The following is a 15076-nucleotide window of genomic DNA, read 5'->3' as shown; positions in this document are numbered from 1 at the left end:
ATCATCCTTTGAAGCAAAGTGAATCTGTCTAGTCACTCACTCTCTTAATTATACATTGTAGTCTGTAGAACCAAATGTGAAGGAAAACGAAGACTGATGTGAATTGATCCAAGTAAAAAGAAGTTGTTGTTATTCTGGTCTTCAGTCCAAAGACTTTTTTGATGAACCGGAGAAGAGGAATATTGAGCAAGGGCGTACACAGTCCCCATGACAATGCTCGCCCACACATCGCTCAGCAAACGGTTGCTCTCCTGCAACAGTTTCAGTGGAACATAATCACCCACCCACCCTATAGTCCTGACTTGGCACCCAGTGACTATCAACTGTTCCCTAAGTTAAAAGAACATTTGGCCGGAAAGTGATTCAGTTCTAACAACGAGGTGAAAGAAGAGGTTCATAACTTTCTGAACAGCATAGTGGCAATCTGGTATGACATGGGCATACAAAAACTGCCACAGCGTCTACAAAAATGCAGAAACAGAAATGGTGATTATGTCAAAAAATGGCTAAATGTTCAAGATGTAAACTGATGTAAACCACTGTAGAAATAAGCAGGTCGATGTACTTATAAAAAAATAGGAGACCTTACTTTTGGGATTACCCTTGTAAAATGCATTTTCTGAAACTATGGTGTTGTTTGCAAACGATGGTTCATACATCCTGTACCTTTTAAAACTAAATTCTACACACATAACAATTTCTCTCTCTTGCTAGCCTTGAAATCCAGTTATGTGCGATAAAAGCTAACAAATTTCCTAAAAGTTGGTATTTCTTTGTATTGTTTATAATGTCAGAGAACTGCTGCCTCAGAACATATTATCAATACCACCAATGGGATGTTTATTGTGCACGTTTTGCTTCTTTCTCTTTGAGATGGTTACTTGAATCCTTCTCCAACCGACATTATCCTTCTTCTGCTGTAATTTGTACAGAATGTACTTAATAGACTTAATTTTCCTTGCATATTTTGTCACTTTTCCTGACAGCACTGTGGCTCCTTTCTCCTTCTTATCCTCAACAAATTTGATCATAGTAACGGCAAGACATTGTGACTGCCCATGAAGCCACTTTCTACCATAACTTTCCATTCTTGCAATGTGCAATATCAACATGTGTTACTCTGAACCAGAACAGTGTTGTGCCTAATCACATGACCCAAATAGTTCCTACTGCAGCTGAGTCTATGATTTGTTTTGTCATGTAATACAGTGCTAAACCCCTTGTTATATGCCTGGCCATTGTATGATAATTGGTTAAGTTGCCTCATTTACTTGTTTGTAAGACAATGTGCCAGTTTAATCTGGTTGTCACAATGTGCATAAATGATAGGCTATTCACTGTGATACTCTTAGATGCAGTATGAGAAACATGTCTAATTAATAATAGATTAAGAGTTTTAGTACAATACATGATTTTTTTAACTGTTGATCCTAAGATATCCAACAATATTTAGTTGGACTAAAATATATATTACAGAAATGCTGTAGTGATTGTGTTCCAATCCATATTTTCTGGTAGACCAAAGAGCATTATCAATGGAATGAAACTCAACACCTCTAGTTATAGGCATAATGGAGTGTTGAGTTCATCAGCACTTACATAATAGCACAGTGTAAAATGACACTACTGCATTACCGACAAATATCCATTTCTGTGTATTCATCTATATGACACAGACTGTACATTGCTGTACTATAGTTCATTTATATTGTACATCTCCATGTGACGCTACATACATCTACCATGTTTAGGCATATTTTATATTGATCCTATTTTCTTAAATGTATATTCTTAACATATGTTCTGATGAGCATTCCAGTATTAGTTGAGAAATAAAAAAAAATATATATATAATAATTTGAAACTACTGGTACCCCACTGCATACTGGTAGCACAATATCATCAGCATTACCAGTGCAAAACTACTCTATTTTGTCATGTCATGTTATCAACTACCTATAGTTGAAATGGAGTGCTAGTTATAATCCAGTATTTAATTTTATCTTCTTTTCTCATTTTCAAAATCCTTCTACTTCCTTATCCTAAATAGCCTCTACCCACCAACCACCACAAAACACTCAAAATGAAGTAGTTTGTATTTGTGAAATAAAAGGGCTTACATTAGAATTAATTTATTAATTTTTTTACCGTTCTTCTTTGTCTTCTACAATTTCCTTTGTATCAACTTCCCAACGTGCCACTGGTTCTGGCTCACCACCATACTTTATATCGTATTTTATAACTTGTCCTTTCCTTACAACAATGTTGGTTAATCCATCACCAATAATAAATGGTTTCACTGAAAAATATAGAAAATATATTATCTTTCCATTACTTTTGAAGTATCTTTAAAATGTTTAGCAGACAAGTTGTTCATTGGTTTGTACCAAAATTTTAAACCATGTAGAGTAGTAATGAATTTTTAAACTACAATACTCAATGAGAAAATTTTATGAGATACATTTTTACAAGAGAATGTCTGATAAAGTACACACTACAGCAACACTGCAGAATGAGGAGCATGGTTTTATGTTATCTCATAACTCACATTTGAATGATATAGCTATGGTTCATTCGATAAAATATAAAGTGATGGTCCAACCTGTTTCAATAGGTTAACTCGTTAATGTTTTCCAATATTAAGTTTAATTAGTACTATATATTAAATGATTTTAACATTGATATTAAACTTACAATCCCTCATTCTCCATCTGTGAGATGTAAAGAAATGGTACCTCATTAAGTTCAGCGTATTGATAATAGTCCATTAAAAAGAAAAACATTGAAAATATTTCGATTAATCTACAAACTGTGTTCAAAATATATGTGTAGGGTGGCTGCATGGAGATGTTCTGCCATAGCAGATTAATATTGTGTCAGTGACTTCAAGTGCCCTCGGGAAAAGTATCTCATGATTTAAATAACAAGACCTCATTGACAACAGAATGGAAACATTATGCACAATGAATCAACCTTGCCACTTAGATAATGACACACAGCAGGTCCATGATATTAAGGCACAACATTCATATTGATTCACAGCATTGATAATATATCTTCCTTCATAAAATGAGACTTAGTACACTATTAATGTTTTTTAAGATCATTTGTCTTTACCATAAATAGTCTCCCTACATGCAATATTGTGAATTATACACAGAGAGTATTTTTGTTTTTAAATTCATTGGAGCATCACATGGCGAATAGCTTGTATGTGAAATTCTAGATACTGTGCACATGGGGAAACTGAAGAATAATTTAATGACATACAGTCAAAACATATGAATATACAATACACATTGATGAAGAAAAGCTCACTGCATTATAATCAAAGACACTGTTGTGAAGCATAATGAGCAAACTGATTGCAAACCACAGTTAACACCTTCCAATCATAATTCACATGATAATTTTTGAGTTTTCAGGCTGACACCCATAGTTTAGATGTGCTACTGCTTTCCTGATGAGTTTATAATTGTGAAACCTTAGTGAGCAACACTAGTCAATATTTTTAGTTATCATATACCTGTGGAACCCATAATAATTCAATCAGTTTGAGAATCCTTGTAATTCCTTCAACATTCACTTCTCCTCAGTAGCCTTTCATGAAACTATACAGTCACCCAGGTTTGCATATCATTTAAAAACAAAAAATACAGAAGACAAACTAATTCATTGCATTTACTATGCAAATCAGTTTTACTCAATGTAACTTTGATTCACTGTACCATAAACCAGTCTTAATTTTTTAATGTTTGACCGATTTTTACAAATATAGCATATCTATCAGACATAAGTGAACAACATCCAGTTATTAGATAAGATTTCATTTTATGAAACTGTGAATAAAGTCATATTACACAAGATTTCTTTGCTTTTAATTTTTTATTAATTTACTAAATAAAAGGGCTGCACTTGTTATACGTATGTGGTGAGGTAAAGATAAATGGTACTGCTTTGCCTCTCCCTCACCCTGACAACAGGTGGATCCCTCACATCCTATGACCTGAGTGATCAGCCGCCACCCCCCCACCCATTTCTTCCAGTTTTCCCCAACCAATTCTCATTTTGTCACTAAAGACAGAACATCTGAGTTGCAAAAGCTACAATTACTATTCCCTACTTTAAGTGTTCCTGTTAGCAGTACTAGGATTTTCACCACCTGAATATAAGTATTGGCCAGCCACTCAACCTCCATGTAATTTTAACAATTACATATTTTATACTTAGTTAGGACTTGAAACATCAGTATAAAAAGTCTTTTATACAGAATACTAGCTAAATTATTACAAGGGCAGTAGACAAGTTCAACCACAGCCTTAGTGCTGGATCTATTCCAAAATTTGTCAAGATTCATTAAGACAAACCATGAATACTGTGCACAATAATGGCTAAGCTGAAAGCTAAATCATCATCCTTCCTGGCTTGACTGGAGATTACTACTGCAATAGTTCACTTCATTTCTCTCTTTTTTTCCCACAAATTCAGTGTTTCACACTATTTCTGTGGTGGTACGTATTCAACATACATGAAATAACAATATGAGTTTTTAAAATTTGTATTCCAAATTTGAAATTGATACCTTAAATTGAACCACACTCACCAAATCTTGCCTTTGCTATAATTGGTTTTGTTGCATCACTAGGTTCTCCTGGTCCTGCCTTGTTAACTGCTCTAATGCGGAACTCGTACTGTGTTCCTTCCTTCAGACCATCGATGGTAGCAGCAGTTATGTCACCATCCAGTACTTTTCCAGTTTGCCAGTCTTTTCCAAATTTTTCCTATAGAAGGATCATAAATCAGCATATCATCAACATAATTATGCATTAAAGTACAGTTACAGAGGAGTTGAAATGCCGTGCCCTGACAATGTTAAATTTAGTGACTTGGCTTCCCTGAATTTCAGGAACCACTGTAGCCATTGACATGAGACTTTTACAGGACCTTAACTGTATGTTCTGAGTCTACTGAACTACAATAATTGCATTTCAGCTGCTGCTTTTGGTGTACATTTTTTGTATGTTATGCTATATAATTTTAATTATACAAAACATTGTGTTCTTCTTTTAGTTCAGTATACTCAGGATATGTATGTTGTTAGTCCCTGAAAATTTGAATACACTACTCAAAGTGGTTTCTGAGATTTAGGGAAAAATGCAACAGCAAATGTAAACTTTCAGGAATGGTTTGTAAAGTTTCAAAAGACTGTAACTCAATATATGCTTAATTTTTTATTTTTAGTCACTCAGAAGCACCCTGCCCTATACTGTATATCATCCTCTTGACTTTTTTGAAGTTTTTTCTTCTTTTCTTCTTTCTGGACTCCTTAGTGGCCCACTGTGCTGCATACTCTACTTTATCAGTGTGAATCTTGTCCATCCGTTCAAGTTCTCTGATGCAGTTTACTCCAGGATTAATTCCCATATGCTGTAGCATTTTCATCCTACCAATGTTGCCATCATTAAAAGCAATAACAGCATCACTGACCCCCCACTTTAGTGTCTTCATTCCAACAAAAACATTTTCTGGTAATCGAGTCCATATAAAATTACTGAGCAACTCATTGGGATTTTGAGTCTGGCCAAGCAGACACTTCTTCAATAATTCAGGATTTGCCAGGTCTCTGTAAATAGTTTTTATAATATCCATGACTGCTGCTGGGATGGCATGTTTATGGCTGTATGAGCTGTTTGAGTACTGGGCATTGTGGTAATTGCACCATGAATTAGGTCCAGGAGGGCAAAGGTGGTGTACTGGTTTTTCATCAGTTGACAGTCTGTGGAAGAAGGTAGCCCATACTACCTGCTTCATTTTCAACAAATTATTTCTAATGGCCGTGCCATAATACTGCTGTCATTCATCAATCATTTTGTCTGTCAGCCTGCCTCTTATGGTTTTACCATCAGAAAGTTTCTTGTCTCTCAAACTTTGTTTCAACATCTTCAACCTAGTGCCCATCCTCTTCTGGACATTACCTTTATAACACAGCAATCCACAGCCTTCTATATAAAAAATTACTGATTTTATTAGACCTTGAAGTAATGCACATAAAAATTTTAACATTTTCAACCAGTGTATATTATATTTAAAAAAAATACTTCCCATGTGAGTTTATAAGCGACATATATATCATAGATAATAGCAAATTTTATAATGAGATAAAACTGCGAAAAAAATTTTTTTTCCATTCTAACCCCCATTAAAGACTTTAGATTAATAAAATGTAATTCAGCCAGAAAATTCACAGAGCCAAATCTTGAGTACTGTTCATCAATCTGGGACCCTTACTGGATTAGATTAACAGAAGATCCAAAGAAGAGCAACAAGTTTCATCACAGGATCATGCAGTAAACACAAGAGCATTATGGGGGTGTTCCACGAGCTCCAGTGGCAGACACCATAAGAGAAATGTTGTATATCAACAGAGAACTTTACTGTTGAAATTCAGAGATGGTTGTAGAAGTGTCAGATGTAATCTTGAGAAGTAGTATCACACACTACTTCAACCTTTAATAAATGCGCTCAGTAGGAATTGCTGCTTGCACAGGTTAGACCAAGTGTCATCCCATTCTGTTTTACACAAGCTCATAGTCGCCAGGTCTGACTACCATGCTGTGCAAGAGTGTTTGTGAACATTTATGTGAGGGTGTTGGATAAAATCAGAAGTGTGTCTATGGGCACAATATCTGAAGTTGAATGTGTACATCACCAGGCTGCACAGTGACAGGGTGTGGAACATTGTTTTTAGGGCAGCTTCTAGCAATTTTTTTATAATGGTGTAGATCAGGCTGTTCCAATTTGAGTGCTGCCATAGATAGCTGGGCACCCACAAGTAGCCAGGCACCTGTGGGCAGAGGTGGACAGGTGTGAACAAACAGCTGAAATGCAGGCATAGAACATGGTGGTGGATAGTATATACTACCTGCACCTGCCATTGGGCGAGTGACAGGCACTTGCAGGTGCCTGTGCCCCAAAGAGCAGCACTGGAAGAGCACGATATAGATTCTAGATACATCTTGTTTGTACTACAGTTGCTGTTCACAGATCAATGATTCTTCATCTAAGATAGTACAAAACTGGTAATTTGATGACATCAGTACATGAAATATCCTCAGCTATATAGTTTAGTGTGGTGTATACACTGAAGAAAACTATTTGTTCCTTACACTAATATGCACACCTCGACCTATCTCAATTGAAAAGGAATAAATGCACAGAAAAGGAAATGAAAGTGATGACCCTCTCTAACTTCACTGATAGAACGACTGGTACAAATAACCCAGAGGACACATTTGTTAGCATGGCTTAGAGCATGTTTTTTTAAATTTGTTTTTAAGATAAAAACAAATTAGACACAAAACACACTCAGATGTTTTCATGCAGTTATTTTCTTATGTACTGAAAATCAGTGAAGCAATTATCATACTTTAAACTCAATAACATATCCAGTGATTGGAGCTCCACCATCATTTTCAGGTTTTGTCCACTTTAGATCAGCATGGTCTTTATCCCAGTCCACAACCTCCACATTGTTTGGTTTGCTTGGCTCATCTGCAAATTAATAAAAGTTGTTTATTGAGTAGGTAATGAATTTCATAAAAATAAAATGTTCAGAGAAGGCCCACTGCTCTGTTAAGAAGAACTTACCCCATGGATCTTTTGCCAATACTGGTTTAGCAAAAAGTGCTGGTTCAGAAGAGCCCAGTTTGTTTACTGCTCGTATACGGAATTTATATTCTCTTTTGTGAACTAAGTCCTCACACTTAAAAACTGTGGGCTTGTCAGGTGTGATTTCAGCAACACTGTCCCAACCACCTGGTAACAAATTCAAGACATATGTATATATGTTTAGTTTTTATACAAGGTAAGATAGTTTGAGCAAGATGCATATCATGAGAACTGCAGTACAGAAGAGGGCAGCTACTTAAAAATGGATGAAATTTTGTTAACAGTAGTAGCCCTAAATGAGTGATGGGAAAAACAACAAAGCATCAATACTATCTGTGCCAGTCATTTACTGAATTGAAGCAATTAAGACATTTCTTAATCATAAAATTAGACTGTTACTGCTCTGTATCTGTCTTCAATGGTTACATAGAGAAGAAGGACAAGGAGAATGTAGAAATGAAAAGAGAAACAAAATACCTGACCTGTGTACAGTTCAGATATCTTTGGGTATTTAGTCATAGTGAATTTTGCAGTTCATTAACATGTTTCTCACTTTCATTAACTTCTTAACTTTCAAATAAACAAGCATGAATTACAGAAATTAACACTATAAAAAAAGATTTTGTCACAACCTACACTCTCCACAGATTAGGCCATCTTTCTTACATTCAATGGGCTTTGGTTCAACTTTTGGTTGTCAATCTCTGATTTTTAGTCATTTATGAACACCTATGTATACAGGAATATTCTTTCTGCTCGCGACATAGTAACAGCAACTCTGTACATAGTAATCAGCATTTCAGACACAATGTATTTCTGCTTCATTACATGTTCAAAGGAGACATGATTCATATTAAAAATAGATGGTGAAGTTGCACAGAAATAGCACTGGTACTGACATGAAACTTTCATACCACACTATATTCTTATATGCGAGATGCATCAATACAAAAAAGGACAAAAACAGACCAACAGAAAAATTTCGTTGCTGCCAAACCACAAAGCTTTAACATTCCACAAAGGGGTCAACAGTATTATTATAGTATGAGATTTAGGTGACTGCCAAAAGTACAGTATAAGTCTGGGAGATTTCTTCTGACAAAATATTCTTAAGGTACCAAAATATGAAGCATAGTTCTGTGGAGTGAAATGAAATCCTTCCAAATAATTTTGTACTGAAAAATACCTTCAAATTTAGAACGTAACTGTTTATGAAAAAGTAATAATAAATTTGGTCCTGTGAAATTTAGAAAAGTTTGTAGGGTTCAGTTTAATTTTAAAGTACGCTGGAATAATTACAAATTCATTTATAAAGGAAAACCATATGTGACAAACTCACAGATACTTGCCTTTGACACTCATATCCAGGCGTTCAACAACGTAATGAACAAGGGGGGCTCCGCCATCATCAGCAGATGGTTTCCACTTAACAACACATGAATTCTGGAATATTTCAGTAACAGTTACATCCCTTGGCGGTGATGGAACATCTGTAAAATAATAGGAAAACAAATGTCGTAAGAATTATCTTCATTTACCTAATATTAACCATACACAATAACAATGAATTATATAGATGTCTCAAATGTTCAGTTAAAAACTGCAGTAATAAGAGGAAAAAATTACTGTTATTTCTAAAATTCATTCAACAACAAATCTGAGAAAATTAATGTTTCTTATTGCTAATGTCAGTTCAGCTGAAATGGTGACTTCTTAACCAATGGGCAAACAGATTGTGCGCCAAAGGACTTTATATGCCACTGTCCAAGATTGCAGTTAAATATCTACTAAATGTTAGAAGACTTTATTAAATTTCTCAATGTTATAGCAGAGACAATAAAATACATATCTCAACATGGCACTAACGATACATTAAGCCCATTTTTGCAAGAAGAAATAGTCATAATATATTATTTGAAAACTTAAAGAGCTTCAAGAGAGAATTAAAACTCCTTACAAAAAGAAGTACAATTTTTAACTTTTCCTTACCTTGCATATTGATCTTCACATTCTGCACAGCTTCTCCCTGTGAGTTCGAAATCTTTATCTGGTATGGGCCAGACAAATTTCTAGCTGGTTTCTTGATTTTATATATTATTTTGTCTTCAGCTACAACAACATCCACATCCTTCAGAGGTAGAGGTTTACCATCCTTTAACAGTTTTGCTTCTATCTGTGACTGCCTTGTTCCTTCCACTGGAAATGTTTTATAAACATTACTTTAACTAAAAAATGCAAAAATCTAGTAGGAAAAATTGTGGTAGAATGTAAACAATTTAGGAGTATAGGAGAACACTCACTAAATAGCAGAAGCATTGAGTCATCACCAAACACACAAGAGACAAAGAAAACTTGCCAGTTTTCAGAATTCATCCTTTGTGCACATGCGAGTGTGGGTGCACATTTATTTTTAATCTAGCTTGAGAAGGGATTGATTCCAAAAGCTAGGAAGTTTCCTTTTTCTTTTGTGTGTGCCTATTGTTGAGTCAACACTTCTGCTATTTATTGAATGGTCTCATTTACTTCTAAATTAGTTAAAGGCATAGATCTTTGACATATAATAAGGAAAATTTACTTGCCTTTGTATGGGACCTCAAATATTATAGGTTTATTACAAGGGCCATCAACTTCATCAGGGAAATCTATAACTGGTTTCTCTTCACCTTTCTTGACTGTAAGTTTTGCAGTTGATGACAGTTTTCCAGATTCACACCGTATTTCTCCAGAATCGTCAAGCTGAACTTGATTGAAAATGAGTTGGTGCTTGCCTCCTCCCAGATTCTTAATTTGTATTCTGTGGATAAGAAAAAACATTCACAGAAGTTAAAACCAAGGAGAATAAATTATCTTCCATACCAATTTTCTTAACTGAAAGAACAGCACTATTTTAGTCTTGCAATAAGCATACAACTAAATAAATAATAAAATAAGTGAATGAAAAAGTTGAAATATTTGTAGTTAACCTGCCTGTTGAAAATCAAATCTAGAAACTAATTTTATTACCTCTACAAGAGATGGCATTGCACAATTGAATAAAGCTTGAAATGGAGAGTTAGACATATCTCAACAGTTATAAGCACAAAAAGTGGCTACAACTGTAGAACCTGGGAAAGTGTATACACTTGAATTAGAGAATATCTGATGAATAAAGATCAATGAAAAAAAATTATTCAAAGTATGGAAAGTAAGCTTCTGGATACACCCTAGAGCAAATTGCATACACAAAATGGAGGCATCTGCATTTACAAAGTACAATGATTCTGAATGCCAGGTAAACAAATATCTTCAAATATCCATAGTGCTCACATCAAATAGAATATAAACTTCAATTATGCCCTAATTCAATGCCACGCCTTTCTCCAACAACAATTACAAACTAACATTCACATGTTTCAAAGCTTTTCTGACCAATTAGCTGTAGCCTACTTACAGCCTAATTTGAAAAAGTTAAAGTTCCACATTTGCCCTAGATGGGCAAATCAGACATGACCAAATTCCGTGTCATCCTCTGCCAATGGCATCATCAGATGTAGCATGAAGGTGCATGTAGACAGTACGCTGCTCTCCCAGTTGCTGTCAGGTTACTCGACCTTGTAACCACTACTAATCAGTTGAGTAACTTCTCCTGAGGCTGAGTGCGTCCTGCACCAGTCCTCCTACCAAGGAAAAATCTCTGGCAATATCTAGAATTGAACATGAGGTCTCTGCATAGCAGTCAGCTTCACTGACCACTCAGATAAAGAAGTGGACAGAACCCAATTACAGCATCTTATTCAAATCCACTTTTGTTCATTCAACTACCTTAGATGGATATAAAAAGACAGAATATTATGCCACATCACAAATTCATGTCAAATAGTATTCTCTAATTTCACAATTATGTATAAGACTTGTACTGTATCACAGCAACCAAGCTCTACATTCTGGTCCTAATGAACCAATCAGAACTGACCAAAGCCTTTGTCATCTTCTGCCAATGGCATCATTAAACGTGGTACAGAGAGTCATTTGGACAGCACATGGCTCTTACAGCCGTTGTATGCTTTCTCGATCTTCAAGTCACTATTTCTCATCAAGTAGCTCCTTAGTCGGTGTCACGAGGCTGCGTGCATCCCATACCAGTCTTCCTACGCTGAAAAATCTTGACAGTACTGGGAACTGAACCCAGGTCTTCTGCATTAAAGTCAGACACACTAACCATTGAGCTATGGAGACAGACCGCCATACTGCATCGCTTAAAAAGTCTACAATGAAGATTTACTGCAAGACAAGTTGTGACTGAAGAAAGCCTTGGCATATCTGAGCCATGCATAATGGAGATTTTTGTAATCTGAAGAATAATGTGCCAGTTGTTCTGGTATCAAAACGTGGACCAAATATCATGCTGAGGTAACAGTTTAAAATGAACACTACTGTAAGGTACACTATGTGATCAAAAGTATCTGGACAACGGGCTGAAAATGATTTACAAGTTCGTGGTGCCCACCATTGGTAATGCTGGAATTCAGTATGGTGTTGGCTCACCCTTAGCCTTGTTGACAGCTTCCACTCTAAGAGGCCTACATTTAATGAGGTGCTGGAAGATTTTTGGGGTATGGCAGCCCATTCTTCATGGAGTGCTGCACTGAGGAGAGGTATCAATGTCGGTCACTGAGGCCTGGCCTGAAGTCAGAGTTCCAAAACATTCCAAAGGTGTTCTATAGGATTCAGGTCAGAACTATGTGCAGGCCAGTCCATTACAGGGATGTTATTGTCATGTAACCACTCCGCCACAGGCCGTGCATTATGAACAGGTGCTCGATCGTGTTGAAAGATGCAATCACCATCCCCAAATTGCTCTTCAACAGGGGGAAGCAAGAAGGTGCTTAAAACATCAATGTAAGCCTGTGTGCCAGCCGGGGTGGGCAAGTGGTTTTAGGCGCTACAGTCAGGAACCATGTGACCGCTACGGTCGCAGGTTCGAATCCTGCCTTGGGCATGGATGTGTATGATGTCCTTAGGTTAGTTAGGTTTAAGTAGTTCTAAGTTCTAGGGAGCTGATGACCTTAGAAGTTAGGTCCCATAGTGTTCAGAGCCATTTGAACCATCTTTTAAGCCTGTGTTGTGGTAGTGCCACGCAAAACAACAAGGGGTGCAAGCCACCTCCATGAAAAACATGACCACACCATCGTCTCCGAATTTTACTGTTGGCACTACACACATTGGCAGATGATGTTCACCGGGCACTCACCATACTCACACTCTGCCATTGGGTTGCCATATTGTGTACTGTGATTCATCACTCCATACAACATTTTTCCACGGTCCAATCGTCCAATGTTTACGCTCCTTACATCAAGCAAGGCGTCATTTGGCATTTACTGGTGTGATGTGTGGCTTACGAGCAGCCACTCGACCATGAAATCCAAGTTTTCCCACCTTGCACCTAACTGCCATAGTACTTGCAGTGGATCCTGATGCAGTTTGGAATTCCTGTGTGACTGTCTGGATAGATGTCTGCCTATTACACATTACGACTCTCTTCAACTGCTGGAAGTCTCTGTTAGTCAACAGACGAGGTCGGCCTGTACGCTTTTGTGCTGTAAGTGTCCCTTCATATTTCCACTTCACTACCACATTGAAAACAGTGGACCTAAGGATGTTTAAGAGTGTGGAAATCTTGTGTACAGACGTATGACACAAGTGACACTCAATCACCTGACCATGTTCGAAGCCCGTGAGTTCTGCGGAGTGCTCCATTCTGCTCTCTCACAATGTGTAATGACTACTCAGGTTGCTGATATGGAGAAACTGCCAGTAGGTGGCAGTACAATGCACCTAATATGAAAAACATATGTTTTTGAGGGTGTCCGGATACTTTTGATCACGTAGTGTATGATTTGTTTGAATAAAGGATATAAAATTTTACTCTTTGGTAGTCAGGAAAAATTTACTTGCACTTTTATGTCTACAGGAAACTAAGAATTTATCTGATATTTATAATGATCAAGAAGGAGTACATGTGACTACCAATAAGTATACTACCTTAACACTAAAGAGACACGACTGCTTGGATTATTAAGGAATTATTATTCATTGTGTATACTTTTTCATCTCTGGTAATGTTTGTTGTGAAAAATGCTAAGATACACAGCAGTTCAGAATCTACATTAAACTGTACTTCTGCCAATAAGTGGCTGGGTAAGTCAGTTCAAAGGTCAGAGGAAGGCAATGGCATACCATCTCCAACAGGACCATGCCTAGCAAAGCACTATGGTGTTCAAAACAAACTTTGAAAAAACACAATACATCCAATTTTCTGCTGCAAAAAGTACAGTTCCTTCAATAAGTATAACTCGTCAACAGAAGTCAGTATACAGGGTAGTGCATACTAAGTTTTTGGGTGTACATATAGATGAGAATCTTAATTGGAAAATTCACATTTTGGATCTTATAAAGCGACTAGGTTCAGCAACTTTTGCAAGCAGAATAATAACCAATTTTGAGGATACAGAAATTAGTCAGCTAACATATTTTGCATATTTTTACTTTCTGATGTCATACGGAATAAAATTTTAGGGTAACTCAACATTTAGACAAAAAGTATTCACTGCTCATAAGAAGGTTGTTAGAATAATGTCTGGGGTTCATAGTCATACATCTTGTAGGCATCTTTTTAAAAGATTGGGAATTCTTACAACAGGCTCATAGTACATTTACTCACTAATGAAATTTGTTCTCAACAACATGGACCAGTTTAAAAACAACAGTGACATTCATGATTATAATACCAGAAAAAAGAAAGACTTACACTATTCTTTACTCAACCTATCTTTGGCACAGAAAGGGGAAAAATATGCTGCTATAAAAATTTTCAACAAATTACCAGAGGAAATAAAATGTCTGACAGACAGCAGTAATAGCTTCAAAAATAAATTGAAATAATATCTCCTTGAAACTCCTTCTATACCATAGATGAATTCTTGGATAGGAATAAATAATAGATATATTAACCTTGTATTGTAATACACTCCTGGAAATTGAAATAAGAACACCGTGAATTCATTGTCCCAGGAAGGGGAAACTTTATTGACACATTCCTGGGGTCAGATACATCACATGATCACACTGACAGAACCACAGGCACATAGACACAGGCAACAGAGCACGCACAATGTCGGCACTAGTACAGTGTATATCCACCTTTCGCAGCAATGCAGGCTGCTATTCTCCCAAGGAGACGATCGTAGAGATGCTGGATGTAGTCCTGTGGAACGGCTTGCCATGCCATTTCCACCTGGCGCCTCAGTTGGACCAGCGTTCGTGCTGGACGTGCAGACCGCGTGAGACGACGCTTCATCCAGTCCCAAACATGCTCAATGGGGGACAGATCCGGAGATCTTGCTGGCCAGGGTAGTTGACTTACACC

At 36.7% G+C, this 15076-nt stretch overlaps 1 protein-coding gene across 20 annotated transcripts in view; it reads right to left on the bottom strand.

Annotated features, from left to right (window-relative positions):
• The window catches only part of LOC124721411 (twitchin), a 377390-nt gene that overhangs the window by 236208 nt on the left and 126106 nt on the right, over positions 1–15076 (bottom strand). For all 20 annotated transcript variants that reach the window (XM_047246370.1, XM_047246371.1, XM_047246372.1 and 17 more), the window contains 7 exons: positions 10248–10462; positions 9658–9864; positions 9018–9158; positions 7648–7815; positions 7427–7551; positions 4604–4781; positions 2149–2299 (listed from right to left, as the gene is read on the bottom strand). In XM_047246370.1, coding sequence (XP_047102326.1) covers positions 2149–2299; positions 4604–4781; positions 7427–7551; positions 7648–7815; positions 9018–9158; positions 9658–9864; positions 10248–10462 — 1185 coding nt within the window. The remainder of the gene's footprint in view (positions 1–2148; positions 2300–4603; positions 4782–7426; positions 7552–7647; positions 7816–9017; positions 9159–9657; positions 9865–10247; positions 10463–15076) is intronic.

The sequence above is a fragment of the Schistocerca piceifrons genome, chromosome X (assembly GCF_021461385.2).
Source record: "Schistocerca piceifrons isolate TAMUIC-IGC-003096 chromosome X, iqSchPice1.1, whole genome shotgun sequence".
Lineage (NCBI taxonomy): Eukaryota > Metazoa > Arthropoda > Insecta > Orthoptera > Acrididae > Schistocerca > Schistocerca piceifrons.
Note: the sequence above shows the minus strand (reverse complement) of the source record. Positions and strands in the feature narration are given on the sequence as shown.